Genomic DNA, 17,143 nt, shown 5'->3' with positions numbered 1-17,143 from the left:
GTTAGTAATGACGATGAGAATTTCATGTGTCTTTTTGTATATTTCTTTCTTAATAAATATAATATAAACATTTAAATCAAGTGGGGTTTCAATAAGTCATGTAACTAAAGGCTAAAATGAGAATTGCATGGTTAAATAATTTTCAAATATAAAAGTGTGATTATCCTTTTAAAAAAAACTAAAAGGAAATGCATATCACTCAAATAAGTGGATGAAAAATATAGTAAGCAACAAGAAAATGTCTAACTTCCTGAAAATTTATTTGCATTCCATGTTTACACAAAATTAATAAATATTAAAGTATATATTTTTTCACATATTTATCACTTGATTTTGATTAAATTTTAATTTGTTCGACGCAAACAGGGAAAATATTTAGTTTGAAGTTGTGGTAATTTGATAATTTTACTAAAATTGTGGGGGAATATGTTCAAATATTGATATCGGAAATCCACTCTTCTTATCTCTCTATTGTTCCCGCTGAGCAAGGCTCTTTGCCTCGTTCTCGTTCATCGGAAGCTTCTTCTCTCCACCGCCGTCGACCACCGAGGATTCCACCGTCTCTAGAAGTCTCTCTATATATAATGTATATATTGTTCGCCACGACAGTATACCATTAAACTAAATTTCACTAGCCTAAATTTCCTTTGTCAGGTACTATTAATTTTGAAACCTTTTCAGCTTCCTGTTTCTTTAGGCTAAGTTTCAACTTGAATCTGTATTAAAACGTTTGGAATGAGCTTTCTCATAGTTATTCGTTTGGTAGATTGAAATATAGAAACAATCGATGGCGCATAGGTTGCTGAGAGATGCAGAAGCTGATGGATGGGAACGATCTGATTTCCCTATTATATGCGAGTCGTGTCTTGGCGACAGTCCTTACGTGCGGATGGTAATTTTTTTTGGCTCAATTTTTGTTGTTATAGAGCTCGTGAATGATGTTAGGGTTTGTTATTTTCTCATCATTGTGAATTTTGAAGCAGAATTGCAAAGTTATGACTTTTAGTGCCTTTGGTTGCTTGACTGCTTATCGAAAAAAAGAATTTAAGTTCTGTGCACTGACGGGTGTAAGAAATATTTACAGAATCTGGTCCTAATTTAACATTTAGTAATTAGTAACCTAGTAAAAATGGTAACTAACCTTGTACAACAGGTTGAAATTCATTGACAGTAGCAACCATGGGTGTGACCTAGTTGTCAATGAATTGGGAGGAGAACCATGAGGTCTTAGGTTCAAATCTCAGCAGAGGCAAAAAATACTAGGTGATTTGTTCCCAACTACCTAAGCTGTGGTGGGCTAAGTTACTAGGTACCTGCGTTGGTGGGAGATAGTAGGTACCGGGTGGCGTAGTCAAGGTGGTGTCGAAACTGGCCCAGATACCACCGTCATAAAAATAAATTAAGAAATTACTAGAGGAAAGTTTTCATATTTGCACTGCTCCTGTCTGCTACTGAGATGAAGTGTAGAAAACTGTATTCGGCAAAGAATTTGCGAAAATTCTGGCCGTAGTTTTAGGTGATTATAGGTGCGAAGAGGCTAGAACAGATGGAAATTGAGGATTCATATAAGCAACAACAAAGTTTGGGATTGAGGCGTAGTTGAATGATTGGTTAATTGTTATGGTTAGGTGAATATAGTAATGTTACTTTTGAATACATCTAAAAGTTCATTTTCAGAAAATTTTGGGTGAATTTTCAAGAATTCCGAAGAAATTATTTATTTTGCATACCCCAATTTTATTAATACAGTAGGATTAACTAGTAATTGTGGAAAATTTGTGCTCCACTGTACAAAGTAAGTTAAGAAGGATATCTTTATTCAAGTTTAAAAGGGTAAAATCTGTCATTTCATCAATCTTGATGAAAAGTTGCAGTCACATTTTGAAATCGTATGGGATTAAGTTATATGTAACATGTATTTCTTCCTTAAGAATGTGAAATGTATGGGGTGTGGTTGGATCTTTTGATGGAGGTAGTGCAGCTTAATTTTTTCTCCAAATTCCTAGGTGAAGTGTGAATTGGTTTTTGTTTCTACAGGAGAGGTTGTTAGCCTTTTTGTAAGAACTGTTAATTTCTGGTCGCAGTTATTTAATTGCTTGGTTTTCTGCAAGCTTCAGCAAACTGTATTTTAAATTCGATTTACACATAGTTAGGTGGGACCACTTCCATTCGAATCGTTGTGGCAGTCTGAAAGAACTCTATGTTTGGACCTTTGTCTACTTATAGCTTCTCCTGATTCACTGCTACTTTTCGGCACATTGTTACGATATTGACTCTCTTCATATAGTTGTAAGGATTAACTTCTTTCAAGATTATCTCTAGTTTGGCAGTAGAATCAGTCTGATGTTTGACTTTGTTTCAGCTGCACGTTCTCTACTTTAATCTTTCTTTCTCCAACTTCACTATCTGACTTTTTGATCTTGTTATGGATTTCGTACAGACAAAAGCAGATTATGACAAGGAGTGCAAGATCTGCACGCGACCCTTCACAGTGTTTAGGTGGAGGCCTGGTCGGGATGCAAGATACAAAAAGACAGAGATCTGTCAGACCTGCAGCAAATTGAAGAATGTTTGTCAAGTTTGCCTATTGGATCTTGAATATGGTTTGCCAGTTCAGGTTCGAGACACTGCTTTCAGTATCAACTCGAATGATGCCATACCGAAGAGTGACGTAAATAGAGAATATTTTGCAGAGGAACATGACCGCAGGGTATGTGAATTACTAAGTGGAAACGCAATTTATTGTTACGACACGCTTTTTAACTCATTACTTGCACGACAATTTAGTTTATTCATATAAATAAGGACATAGAGTTATTTCGCTGAAGGGTTAGACCCCTCTCTAATTTTTTTTGTTTTGTTTTTTCAAAACTGAATTTACTTTCTTAAAGAGGACATACACTCACCAGTAAATACTTTTGAGTGTCTTCCCACTCCACCCCTTTCCAAATAAGGTGAGACATTGATACTGCAAACGGACAACACCACTTAATTGATAAGTGTCCAAATTTTGAGCTGAAACTATTTTAAGCTTAAGTTTTGACAATTTTGGAAGCTGTCTTTATTATTGGACTTGTCGCCCTCCCCCCTTCCCCCCCGGTCTTGCAGGGAATAATTTAGGGATGACGTACTTTTGAGATTAGGAGGAAGAGATTAAACGTGGTGAAACCAAGGGTTTATAAAACTTAAAAGAAGCACCTTGACAAAAAAGCTGATGTTTGTGATGCTTTTCTTTTTACATTTTGGTTTCCCCCCTAAGTCGTAGTTTAATTTTTGACCAGGCAAGAGCTGGTATTGATTATGAATCTTCATATGGGAAAGTCCGTCCAAATGACACTATCATGAAGCTTCAAAGAACAAGTCCATACTACAAGAGAAATCGGGCACATGTTTGCAGTTTCTATATACGTGGTCAATGTACAAGAGGTCTGGAGTGTCCTTACAGGCATGAGATGCCTGAGACAGGAGAGTTGTCACAGCAAAATATTAAAGACCGTTACTATGGGTATGTCAAACCGATTTCCTTATTGCTGATGTGAAATTCTCCTCATTCCATTGACGCTCACATATCTGTATTGACATGTTTCTGATTGGGTGTTGGATCTTAATTTTAGTGGTTGGGTGAGAGAAGGGTGGTTCACTTTTCTGTTGATAAGTCCATGGAGGCTAACTTGTCACTGTAATACGTTATCTGTTTTCCTTAGCTGCAATGCTAATATAGGATGAAGGACAGTGTTGTATCATGGCCACCAGATATTATATAAAATAGTACTCTCGTACAACAAGTGGGAGTAAAATAGGTAATAACCTGGAGCTTAGATCTCGTCTTTTTATCATGTAAGAACGAATGAAGGAGAAGCAAAACAACTCAAGTGAAATATATCTCAATATGCAAAGACATTAACTTGGACTTGGTCAAGTCAGGAGACAAATAGCTTATCTTGAGTTGCTCTTTTAACCTCACATCTGACCTATATGTCCTCCTGCTGTCAATATACTGTATAGCTTTTTCATAGTTTTTACAGCTGATGTGTTGTAATTGCTTTTCTACTGCTGGCAGTCTTTATTCCTATACTTTTTCAGTGGCTTATTCCTTTCTGGTTCTTAGCCCAGTGTTGTTAATAGCGCTCGCCTCAGCGCTAATAGCGTGAGGCGAGGCGATGCGAGCTGCCATCGCTATTTTACAGTGTGGCGTAGCGTTTTCAAAAAAGGCGAGCGCCTCTGCCTTTGTAGCGTGTGGCGAGCTGTAGCGTGAGGCGAGCTGTAGCGTTGCTTTTTGCAAAAAAGAAAAGAAGAAGGCAGTAGCAGCGATCTGTTAAAACAAAAAATTAGGGCTCGCGATTTCTTTACTCTTTCTCCTTCAAGTCGACAGCAAACCTACAGCAGACCAGCGATTTTCTTTCTTCTTTCTTCATCAGGTATGCTTCTCTTCATCTCTTTTCTTCTTTCTTCTTCTCCTTTCTTCTTTCTTCGAGTTTCTGTTCTGTGACTCTGTCCAATTTTTTTTCCTTCTTTCTTCTTTCTTCTTTCTTCTCTCTTCTCTCTTCTTTCTTTTTGTTTTGGGCTCTATTTTTAATCGCTGCTGCTGCAACAGAACAGAGCAACACTGTGTTACTCTGTTTTTTCTTCCTTTTTCTTCCTCTTCATCTCTTCTCTTTTTTTTTTTTGGCTCTGTTTTTTATCGCTGCTGCTGCAACATAACAGAGTCTGTGTTGCTCTGTTTTTTCTTCCTTTTTCTTCTTCTCTTTTTTTTGGCTCTGTTTTTTATCACTGCTGCTGCACTCAACAGATTAGTCTGAGAAAAGCTCTATCTTTTCTTCAGTTCAGAGAGCTTCTTCAGTTCTTCTTCTCTTCTTTTTTTCTTTTTTCTGCTCTGAAATTTCCTCCTTTTTTCAGTTAAAAAGTTAGAATTAATTGCATATTGACTTGATAATTTTTTCCTATAAAACAATATTGAAATGGCGTCATCCAATGGTAATAAAAGAAATGATATAGCTTGGGATTAGCTTGAAGAAGAATAGATGTTGCTTGTTAATATGAATCTACTATATATTGAGTTTTTAATTTTTGAAAATTGATATATTTATTAATATGTTATTGCTATTTGAGTTTTTAGTTATATATAGAATATTTTATTTTTTTGTATAAATTGTCGCTTCACAGCAAAAAGGCGAGCGCTTCGCTACTCGCCTCAGTGAAGTGGACCCTCGTCGCTATTTGTCGCCGCATGCTATCCAAAATACTGTCTTAGCCCCTTCCGCTTGTATATTGGTTATGCCTTAGATATCTTTAGTTACTATGCTTGTTCAAATCCTTGCATCCTACAACCAGCGGAAGTCTAGAAGAAATTTTTGGGTGAATGCTTTTTCATGCGTTTCAATATTTGGTTAAGGTTTGAACAAAAGCTGGAGGATTACCGAAACTAGCAAGGGTCCTTGTTACAACCCAGTCAACTCCATGGTTATCGACATAACTAAGTTAGATACGTAAATCTAGAAAAATACCATTGTCACATGAGCAATCAATGAAATACTCTATGCACTTTCGAAACACACCTTACCTTGTCTCTCCATGTTACATGATGACTAGACTGTTTACTGATGGCATCAATTTGCGTGGTCACTTTTCTTTTGCTTATCTTTGTTGTGTTGGTTGTATGGAAGAATCCATGTATTTGTGACACTGTGATTTGTGGTTTGTAGTGACTATAAAATGTCTGCTACATATATTTCGTCCTCTTTTACAAAGATCTATAATCCTACATTGTTCTCCAACTTAAAGTTAAAAAATGATTTGTATTACTATCTTGCTGAATGTTCATTGACTCATTGTTTTCAACTGATAAGTTCACTGTACTGTAATGCTTGCAGAGTCAATGATCCAGTGGCTTTAAAGCTACTGAATAAAGTAGGTGAAATGCCTTCATTGGAGGCCCCTGACGACGAGAGCATTAGAACCCTCTATGTGGGTGGTGTTGATGCAAGAATCACCGAACAGGACCTTCGGGACCACTTTTATGCACATGGTGAAATTGAATCCATCAAAATGGTGGTCCAACGTGGTTGTGCTTTCGTAACTTACACAACCAGAGAAGGTGCAGAGAAGGCAGCTGAGGAACTAGCAAACAAGCTGGTGATAAAGGGCCTGAGACTGAAGCTACTGTGGGGCAGACCTCAAGCACCCAAGCCAGAGTCCGAGGTGCCCAATGAAGCAAGGCAGCAGGCTGCTGTGACTCACAGTGGATTGTTGCCTAGGGCAGTCATATCACAGCAGCAGAATCAGCCTTTTCAGCCACCAGGAACTCAGGACCAACCCCCATCCATGCCTTACTTCAACATACCCCCGATGCCTCAGCAAGACAGACCATATTATCCATCAATGGATCCACAAAGGATGGGTGCCCTAGTTCAATCCCAGGAAGGGGCTTCTAGTTCAGCTACGGGTTGCAGTCCCGGTGAAAATAAGAGTGGTTCTGAGAATCAACAAGGACAACATTATGCATATCCACCTGGGCCGCCACCTCAAGGTCAATTTTACCGGCCTTATTATCCACCCTATGGGTATATGCCACCACCTCCTCCTCCACTTTATCAACAGTATCCTCCTCAACCTTATCAAGCTACAGCACCCCCACCAGCTGGTGGGCAGCAATCCGCACATCTGCAGCCGCCTCAGTCAGCAGCAGCAGTCGCACAACAGCCTTAATATTTGCAGTTTTGTCAGACATCTGCAATGGGGAAGATCAATGTAAACATGGCCAGCATCTCTGTTACTGCTGAAAGTTGTCTGTACTCTTTTATTGATTCCGTTGTGCCAACGAAATTTTTTGGTGTTAGGTTTCTCGTCACTGTCAATTTGGTTCCTTATCAAGTTTCCTACACTATGACCTCATTTAACCCTTTCAGCTCCTGGGCAAACCGCAATTCTCCCTCGTTTTTTTGTCCTTCATAGAAGTTCCTCGCGGTTTTTATGAATTTTATATTTGTGCTTGGCATATAAATGTGTATAAATGCACCTTGCTAAGCGTATACATGAGCTTATGTTTTTTTTTTTGGGTAGGCGCATGTCATATGATTGGAAGTACACAATGATCAGTGAGAGCTTATATGATCATCGCCATCCTAATTAAACGGCTTTAGAAAATATTTTTGTATGTAAATCTATAGTTAAGAAATTTATTTCTTTTTAATAAATTTTGCGGGTTCATGAAAAATGATAAAATGAACAATAGTCATCTTTATCGTTCCTCGTTTTTGGCGTTTTAGGGCCATAAAATAGGAATTCATGATGATTCCCACATGTTCACGCCATCCGAATGAATTCGGGCGACCATTCCTGAATCTCCTAAAATTCTGCAGACCCTAAAAAGTGACCAATGAACAATCGCCATCGCTTTGCCATGACCGTTTCTCATTTTTTGGCGTTTTAGGGCTAAGAATTCAGGATGATTATCAGATTTTCGTGTGTCGGGCAGTCGACCCCGAATCTCCTAAAATTTTGTAGGCTTATAAAACACGAGCCATAAAATAGGAATTTAGGACGATTCCCAAATTTTCGTTTGCTATAGTTTATGCCATCTGCATGAATTCGGGGGACCGACCCCGAATCTCCTAAAATTTTGCGGGCCTATAAAAAACAACCTAATGAACAATAGTTATCGCTTTGCCAAGTTCCTTTTTTTTTGGCGTTAAGGCCATAAAACAGGAATTCATGATAATTTCCAGATTATTATGTGTTATAGTCTACGCCATTTGCATAATTCGGGTGACCGAACCCGAATCTCCTAAAATTTTGCGAGCCCATAAAAAATGACCTAATAAACAACAGTAATCGCTTCGCCATGACCGTTCCCCGTTTCTAAGCATTTTGGGGCCCAGCAGATGGTGTTGCCTATAGAACACAAATTTGGGAATCGGGCGAAATTTCAGCTTTATGGACCTAAAATGCCAAAAACGAGGAACGGTCATGGTGAGTCGATGACTAATGTTCCTAAGGTCGTTTTTAATGGCGGGAAAAATATTAGGCGATTCGGGTCCCGGGCCCATGTAGATGGCGTGTGCTAAAGTATATGAAAATTAGGAAATCGGGCGGAATTTCAGTTTTACGCCCCTAAAACGTCAAAAAATGAGGAACGACCATGGTGAGGAGATGACTAATGTTCCTTAGGTTGTTTTTCATGGGCCGAAAGTTTTTTAGGTGTTCCAGGTCCGGGCGTCGGGGCCCATGCAGATAGCGTGGAGCACACAAAAATTCGAAAATCAGGCGCAATTCCAGTTTTATGGCCCTAAAATGCCAAAAAATAAGGACCAGTTATGGCGAGGCAATGACTAATGTTCCTTAGATTATTTTTGATAAGCCGACAAAATTTTAGACGATCCGTGTTTGGGCGCCCGGGCCCATGCAGATGGCGTGAGCTATAACACATTAAAATCTGGGAATCGGACATAATTCTAGTTTTATGGCCCTAAAACTCCAAAAAATGAGGAACGACCATGGCGCGACGATGACTAATTCTAATTAGGTCTGATTTTAATGGTCCGGTAAAATTTTAGGTGATCCGAGTCTGGGTGTCCCGGCCCATGCAGATGGCGTGGGCTATAGCATACGAAAATTTGAGAACCGGGCGGAACTCAAGTTTTATGGCCCTAAAATGCCAAAAAACGAGGGACGGTCATGGCGAGATGATGGCTAATATTCCTTAGGCCATTTGTGATGTACCGACAAAATAATAGGAGATCTAGTGCTGGGCGCGGGGCCCATGCTGATGGCGTAGGCTACTGCACAGGAAAATTTAGGAATCGAGCGGAATTCTAGTTATATGGCCCTAAAATACCAAAAACGAGGAATGGTCACGGCGAGGCGATGACCAATGTTCCGTAGGTCATTTTTGATTGCCCGGCAAAATTTTAGGTGATCCGGGTCCAGGCGCCTAGGCCTATGCAGATGGCATGGGCTATAGCACACGAAAACTAGAATCGAGCGAAATTCTAGTTTTATGGCCCTGAAATGCCAAAAAAGTAGGAACGATCATGGCGAGACGATGTCTAATGTTCCTTAGATCGTTTTTTATGGGCCGATAAGATTTTAGGTGATCCGGGTCAGGCCACTCGGGCCCATGCTGACGGTGCAGGTTATTGCACACGAAAATCTTGGAATCGGACGGAATTCCAATTTTATGGCCTAAAAACACCAAAAAATGAGGAACAAATATGGCGAGGTGATGACAAATGTTCCAAAGTTCGTCTTTGATAGGCCGGTAAAATTTTAGGCGATCAGGGTTTGGGCACCTGGGCCAATGTAGATGGTGTGGGCCAGCACAAGAAAATCTGGAAATCGGGCGGAATTTTATTTTTATGACCCTAAAATGCAAAAAAACTAGGAACGGTCATGGCGAGGTGATGTCTAGTATTCCTTAGGTCATTTTTGATAGGCTGGAAATTTTTTAGGCGATCCAGGTGGGGCTGTCGGACCCATACAAATGGCGTCGGCTTCAGCACATGAACATTTGAGAATCGGACGAAATTCTCGTTTTATGGCCCTAAAACGGCAAAAAACAAGGAACGACTATGGAATGGCGATGACAAATGTCCCATAGGTTATTTTCGATGGGTCAGACAAATTTTAGGCGATCCGGGTCTGGGCTCCTGGGCCCATACAGATGGCGTGGGCTATACAACATGAAAACCTGAGAATTAGGTAGAATTTCAGTTTTATGGCGTGAAGCGCCAAAAAACGAGGAATGGTCACCATGAGGCAATGATTAGTATTCCTTAGGTCATTTTTTATGAGCCGGAAAATTTTTAGACGATTCGGGTCACGACGCCCGAGCCCATGTTGATGGTGTGGACAATAACACACGAAAATCTGGGAATCAGGTGGAATTCAAAATATTTTGCCCTAAAACACCAAAAAAGAGGAATGGTCATAGCGAGGTGATGACTAATATTTCTTAGGTCGTTAGTGATAGGCCAGCAAAATTTTAGACGATTGGGGTCTGGGCTACCGGGCCCATACTGATGGCGTGGGCTACTGCATAGAAAAATCTAGAAATCGGGCAAAATTGCAGATATATGGCCTAAAAGGTTAAAAATCAAGGAATGCTCATGGCGAGGCAATGATCAATGTTCCTTAGGTTGTTTTTGATTGGCCGAAAGTGTTTACGCGATCCGTGTCCGAGCGTTCTAGCCCATGCAGGTGGCGTGACTATAACACACGAAAATCTAGGAATTAGGCGAAATTATAATTGTATGGCCCTGAAACGCCAAAAAACGAGGAACTGTCATGGAGAGGCGATGTCTAATATTTTTTAGGTCGTTTTTGTTGGGTCGACAAAATTTTAGGCAATCCAGGTCCGGGCGCCCAGGCCTATGCAGACGACGTAGGCTATAGCACACAAAAAACTAGAAATCGGGCGGAATTATAGTTTTATGGCCTTGAAACGCCAAAAAACTAGGAACAATCATGGCGAGGCGATGTCTAATATTTCTTAGGTCTTTTTTGATGGACCGACAAAATTTTAGGTGATCGGGTACGAGCACCTAGCCCCATATAGATGGCATAGGCTATAGGACACGAAAATATTGGAATTGGGCGGAATTTCAATTTTATGGCCCTAAAATGCCAAAAAATAAAGAACGGTCATGGCGAGACGATGACTAATGTTCCTTGGGTAGTTTTTGATGGGCCGGCAAAATGTTAGGTGATCCGGGTCCGAGCACACGGGCCCATGTTGATAACGTGGACTATTGCACACGAAAATCTGGAAAACGGGCGAAATTCCAGTTTAATGGCCCTAAAATGCCAAAAAAGGAGGAACGGTCAAGGCGAGGTGATGACTAATGTTTCATGGGTCGTTTTTAATGGGCCAGCAAAATTTTGGACGATTCGGGTGCAGGCGTTTATCGGTTCCAACCCTACACCACTACAGAGTGGCGAAAGCGGTCGATGCAGCTTTTACCCGAGAAGGTCGGGATCGAATCCACAGGGATCTACAACAATGTTTTGAGTTGGATTTCTATCTAATCTAGCAGTGCGTAGCGCTCTTAATTACACTTCCAATCATATTGATTTGTTTGTTACTTCTAATTTTATACTAATGCTATGCGAAACTAAGCTAAGTATAAATGCTTGTAGGGTTTTCTAAATGGTTAAAAAGGCACTAGAAAAGTGACTTTCTCCTAGGTGAATACTTGACGGGTTCTAAAGCTTAAGGCAAAGTTGTTATGGTTGGGATCGCGATATAGCCAATGCATGACATTGCTCACTCTATACCTCTCGGTAGCTCGAGTGACTTTGCCCTAATTGACTTTCTCAAGACCAATTGGATGTCAAAATTGTGCAAGCAATATAGGCTCAAGTCGGGTATTACTATCTCTAGGTTTAACTCTTTAATTGGGGCTATCAATCTCTTGAATACGCCCCAATTCCTTGTTGACCTGATTTTCCTAGACTCAAACTCTCTTTCTCAAGAAGAGGCCAAGTCAAAAAGGCATAAATTAGTGTTTGCAACCACTAGTTCAATATGGAAAACACAAATCAGGCCAAATATCAACCACCCATAAACATCTAAGCCTTAAAACAAGAAACCCATCAAATACCCACACTAGGGTTGAGCCACAACCCTAGCTAATGGATCTAGCTACTCATAGTAATGGAAGAAATTAGATATTTAGATGAAGAATAACCCATAAAATATAATTACAAGCTAAGATTTGAAGATTCAGTGTTAAACTAGCTGCACAATTGCTCAAAATAGCTAAAAATGTCGTTCACGTGCTCCGCTACAGATAAGATACCCTAAAAATCTAAAAAAGAAGTATTTATACAAGGCCAAAGTTTTTGGACAAAAATACCCCTGACGGAGGTACCGCAGACAGCGGAAAATGCACCGTGACCGCGGTGAGGCTTTTTGGATTCACGTCTAAGTCTCTGAATCTGGCCACCGCGGTTCGCAGAAAATGGACCGCGACCGCGGTGACTTCACCGCGGATCGCAACAAATGGACCACGGAACGCGGTGTCTTGAATCTTTCAAACTTCACATTCTCTGAATCCCTTCTTCGCGGACCGCAACAAATGGAATGCGGCCGCGATAAGGAGACCGCGACCGCAAAGAATCAACCACGGACCGCATTGCTTGAACTTTCAAAATAGCATCCTCTCTAATCTTTGCCACCGCGAACCGCAACAAATGCACTGCGGTCGCGGTGGGTCCATTGCAGCCGCGGTGGATTTACTGTTGTCGCGATGCTTTGACTTGTTCTTGGCACTTGAGCAGATTTCATTCCTTTTTGAGATGGTTTTGACTTTCTTGTTACTTTTTGACCAAACAAACAAGCACAACATGTAAGCTTTCGGGATTGCTTTTATACATTTTTAGTCCAAAACTCAAGCAAAAAGGAGTATCAAATAGACTAGAATCCCTAGTTATCAACTCCCCAAAACTTAAGCTTTTGCTTGTTCTCAAGTAAACAAAGTAAGTCCCACCTCCTTAAGAATAAAACCAAGAAAACTCAGCTAATCTAAAATGACCTCATCTAGCATCAGTTGGGACTAACAATTGCCCTCAATTCAAATGAATCATTAACAACATTCAACCTTTTAAGCACCATCGTTTTAGTGCGACACAAAAGCATCAAGAGTTAACTCAACTCATTAAGGAAACTCTTTCTACTACTTTGGTCATTATGAAACCCAAACTCATGCTCCTCACTCTTCCTTAAGCAAAACCTCACTTTTAGATTGTAGCACTCAGAATGAGGATTGTGGAAAACACACTCATCTCTCTCAAAGAAAGGTCACAAGTCTGGCTCTAAGTACCATAAGCTTGCCCCTTATGTGAGTCACCACTAATGTAAGCTTCACTCAACTCGAGATCATATAGGGCTTTTGTGGGGATACAATGAAGGCTTTTGGTTCAGGTAGGAAATATTTGGTTTAAGTAGGTTTCATCTTCCCTTAAGCACTTCATTGGTTTCATTTTTGCACACATTCTCTTGACTCTTTGAGTCATTTACTTATTTCTTAGGGGTTTAGAGAGACACACCGTCACTCTTTCTTGTTCATTTCAAACCTTTTTCTCCTTTCTAATCTTTCCATGCGTTTCATCTTCTTACTTTTATTGACTCCCTTCATTTCTTCTACATTGTTCATTCTTTTTGACTTTTTGATTTTCTTTCTCTTTATTTTTGCCTTTCCTTTTCTTCATTTTGCACCTTTTACCACTGTTTGCATTCCTCGTCTCTCCCCCCATACTTATGCTTTTGCCTTGTGCTAAGGAACGACTGGATGCCAAACGAGGGTCTTTTTAGAATGAGTAAAGGCTTGTATCATGGTATTTGAAAGAAAATGGGCTATGGCTCAAAGGGGTTGACTATGGATATTATCATTGGTAGGCTATGGATGTTTTCCAGATACCATTCGGATCAAGGAGAGCCTATAATTACTTCTCAAGTCAAACTACACTTAGGATTTCGCCTAGACAAACATTCAGAGCAAGTTCTAGACTCAATGGCACGGGACTTGGACTTGCAATTCAAATTCTCACCACACAAGCTATAAGATTGCTAAAGAGATAGAGTCGGGGGCCCACAACAACCTTAGCTAAGATTTGAGAAACGCAAGTGGTCCCGAAAAACCACTTGATGATTATTAGCTAACACAAGAGTCTCAAATCACAACTATCACCATCCTATACATACCAATTTGTTTTTGACCATAAGATCAAAGACAAATGTGTTAGGCCCAAGTGAAGCTTTGTGATTGGTGTGGAGGGGAAGATCTGTTTATGATATAGTTCAAGAAAGAGTCGTCTCATTTCAGAGGCACTATTAATCACTAGCTACTATTTACACAAAAACGAAAAGAAAATAGACTCAAACCCTTAAGAAGGTTGTCATGCCATCCATCATCAGGAAGAGCCACCCGGTTCACACAAATTCCACCTTTGGAAAGAACCGTGGCATTAAGAAAACCAAAAGCTTATTGAACGCAAAACCCAAAATAAGAAGCTACGAACTGAAAAAGAAGCTACTAAAATGAAGTAAAAAGATATGAAAGAAAATGCGGAAGGTAAACTAAATATGTATAATAGGGGGTTTAAACGAATATACATAAGAGGGAATGAATATATACATCAGAAAGTAACTTTATATACAAACCAAGGTTGAAAAATACGAAAAGTGAAATAAACTGGTAAAATTATTTACATACCAAAAGTGAAAAAGCATAACAAAAAAAATAGTATCATAATAATTACAGTCAAATATCATCAAAATAGGGCTACCCCCTCAAATGAAAGCTAGCATTGTCCTCAATGCTAACTAGTAAAAAATAGCTTAAGAACAAGATAGAGAGTAAAGAAAACTCCCTATTGGTCCTCTGTCTGCATGGGGTCATGAGCCTGGGTCCCTGGGTCTTGTGAATGCTCGGGAACCTGTGACTGGATCCCTGTAACCTGTGCCTGCTCTAGGACACGAGGCTGCTCTGTGACCTGAAGTTGGCTAGAGAAACCTCCCTGCAGGTCCTCCAACTCAATCACTACATCATCCATCTATGGGATCACTCTCCTCCTCTTTGGTGCCCTCTCTATCTCCTACTCCGGCTCAGTCTGAGCTGCTGGAGGCTGCTCATGCAACAGTATGTCCAATGGTAGATGATCAGCAGCCTTAATCTTCTCCACTTCTACCCTCAACTCCTTCACAGATTCCTTTGAGGCTTGAGTTTTTCTCAATTTCTTTGTCTCCTTGGTCAGCTTCTTCAGTGACTTTCCATGAGCACCTATAGCATCCAGAATCAACTACTGGTTCTCTAGGAGCTTCTTTTGGTTGTCCAGAAGCTCCTTGAGAGTCTCCTCCACTAAAGCTGGAACCTGTGGCTGTGGGGGTATGGACTGGGCTGCCACCGAGCTAGAAAGCACAAACAACTTAGAAGTAGTTGTCTGCATCTAGTTGTTGATACTAGCAAGTGTTTGGATCAAACAGTGGGCAGTCAATGGGTAGGCTGAGGATGAGGGGATAACTGGAGTAGTGGAAGTAGATGGTTCGGGGGCGATATCTGGTGTGGCTGATGGAGGCTGAGAAGAAGTGACTACTACTACTGGATCTTCATTCTGGCCAGTAAAAGTAGTGGGTTTACCTTTAGGATCTTTGGCTTTGGGGTTGTTGTAAGCACGTGATTTTTGCTTACCCAGCAATCGCTCCAAAAGAAAATAAAAATAGTGACAAATGACTGCGCCATATAATGTTTCGAGTTTCCCGTGACATGTGTTGTTAATCATTTAGGGGTCTGTCCATTTTGCATCTAATCTTACCGATCGAAATACAAAGCATGTATGTCAGGATAATTAAAATCATAATTCGGTCGTTAAAAGAAAATCCACAAAAAATATGAAATGCATCTAGGTGGTGATTTAAACCTACTTGAATATTTCAATATGTGAGTGATAACTGTATTAAAGGTTTAAATTAATGATTGTTTTAATGTCAGTTTTTTCTATTTATTTAATTTTAAAATTAGAAAAAAAGGAACAAAAAGAAAAGAGTGCAAAATTTAACCGGACTTGGGCCTGTTTGTTTTGAAAATTCTAAGCCCAAAAGCAGCCCAAATCAGCAGCCCAAGCGACCCATTCCACAGGCCATCAAAACGACGTAGTTCAACACCAAAACTACGTCGTTTCAGGTATGATTAATCTGAGCCGTTCATTTCCAGTGATCCGATGGCCCTTATTAGCCCTCATGACCCGACCCACTCCCATTTTAACCGACCCCCTACTTAACCAAAACGGCACCGTATTGATAAGCCTCCCCAATCCTGGCCATCAATTGTGATCAATCCAACGGCCAGGATTGAGTCACCCTCCCCGTATATAAACCTGACCCCTTACCCCACGCCCCAAGCCACACCCCCCTCCAGCCACTGTTCACCGTCTTCCCCAAGACCCCTTTCCTCTCAAACCCCAGCAGCCTAGGCTCTTCCCCATGAGCTCGGTGACTACAGTTCCGATGACCACCAAAATAACATCCCCGATGCACCCAACCACCCTGAACACAAATCTGTTAACCGCTCACCTCGAATCAACCCGTAGCTTCTCGAATCTTCAAACGAAGATTCGAGCAAAAACTAGATCTACACCGATTGACCCCAAACTCACACCACAACCCCTCCTGACCTCCCTCGCCCCCTGAGTGGCTTTGGTTCCGTTTGAATCTGACTGGAATTGAACGGTTCCCAAATCGAACCTTAAGAGCCCTAGGATTCAGATCTATGAGTTTTGTTCGAATCAGTGGCAGGATCAGGGTCTAGCAGACTTTTACCAAAGTGTTCTCAGTTGAGAACACTTCGGTTAAACTCCATTAGACCCCAAAATCACCTGGCCCGAGTTCGAACTTGAATCAATCTTAGTTTCATTTTCCTGAGGTATTTTTCCTTTTTCTTTTGTCCTCCTAAAATCTATCTGTCGTTCGTGTTCTGGTTTGTTTTGTTTCGTGATTCGTCTGTCCATGTGTGTACGTTTTAAGTTAATAATGAGTTTGTTGTTGGTTTTATTGGTTGTTTGCTGTATATTATAGCTTGTGTAGCCATCTAAATAAGTGTCATCAACTGAATTCACTTGAAAGATGTTATAGCTTGTGTAGTCATCTAAATGAGTCTACATTTCAGTATTGATTGCTATGCCTGTTTCTTGTTTGTGTTACTTGTATCGGCATGACCAACTTGTACCCTTTAATTGGCACCCTTTGTTTGCTTAAAGTTTGAATCATTGCCTGAACTTAGGCAGAGAATTGGCAATTAGTTTTAGAAATCTAACAAATCAGCCTGAAAGCAGTTTGAGTTTAATGAGCTAGTAGTCAGGTATTGGCTGAAATTAGAGAGGTCTATATACTAACTATTAAGAGTTAGGGTAATACAGTAATATGCAAGGTATAAGGGTAATCTTGGCATAAGACAGGGTCTGATTAGGGGATAATTTCAGAATATGTCAAGTGATAATTAAAATAGGATTAAATTAATGCTAATGGGGGACCAGACCTAAGAGTATGAGAATTAATTGAATACTTAACTACACCCATAACCCTTGATTAGAGTAATGAAGACAGGGCATGGGGGCTGATTAAGGATTCCAAGAAAGATGCCTTTAGGCATGG

The 17,143-nt window shown here is 40.3% G+C and overlaps 1 protein-coding gene across 1 annotated transcript; it reads left to right on the top strand.

The window, feature by feature from the left end:
- The first annotated feature begins 431 nt into the window (after positions 1-431).
- On the top strand, positions 432-7,052 carry LOC104236946 (zinc finger CCCH domain-containing protein 49-like). Its single transcript, XM_009791000.2, has 5 exons — positions 432-654; positions 767-892; positions 2,441-2,710; positions 3,282-3,505; positions 5,871-7,052. The coding sequence occupies exons 2-5, from the start codon at positions 788-790 to the stop codon at positions 6,703-6,705; spliced, it is 1,434 nt and encodes a 477-aa protein (XP_009789302.1). The 5' UTR covers positions 432-654; positions 767-787; the 3' UTR covers positions 6,706-7,052.
- Positions 7,053-17,143: the final 10,091 nt, after the last annotated feature.

This window comes from Nicotiana sylvestris, chromosome 11, assembly GCF_000393655.2.
Source record: "Nicotiana sylvestris chromosome 11, ASM39365v2, whole genome shotgun sequence".
NCBI classification, from domain to species: Eukaryota; Viridiplantae; Streptophyta; class Magnoliopsida; order Solanales; family Solanaceae; genus Nicotiana; species Nicotiana sylvestris.
Note: the sequence above shows the minus strand (reverse complement) of the source record. Positions and strands in the feature narration are given on the sequence as shown.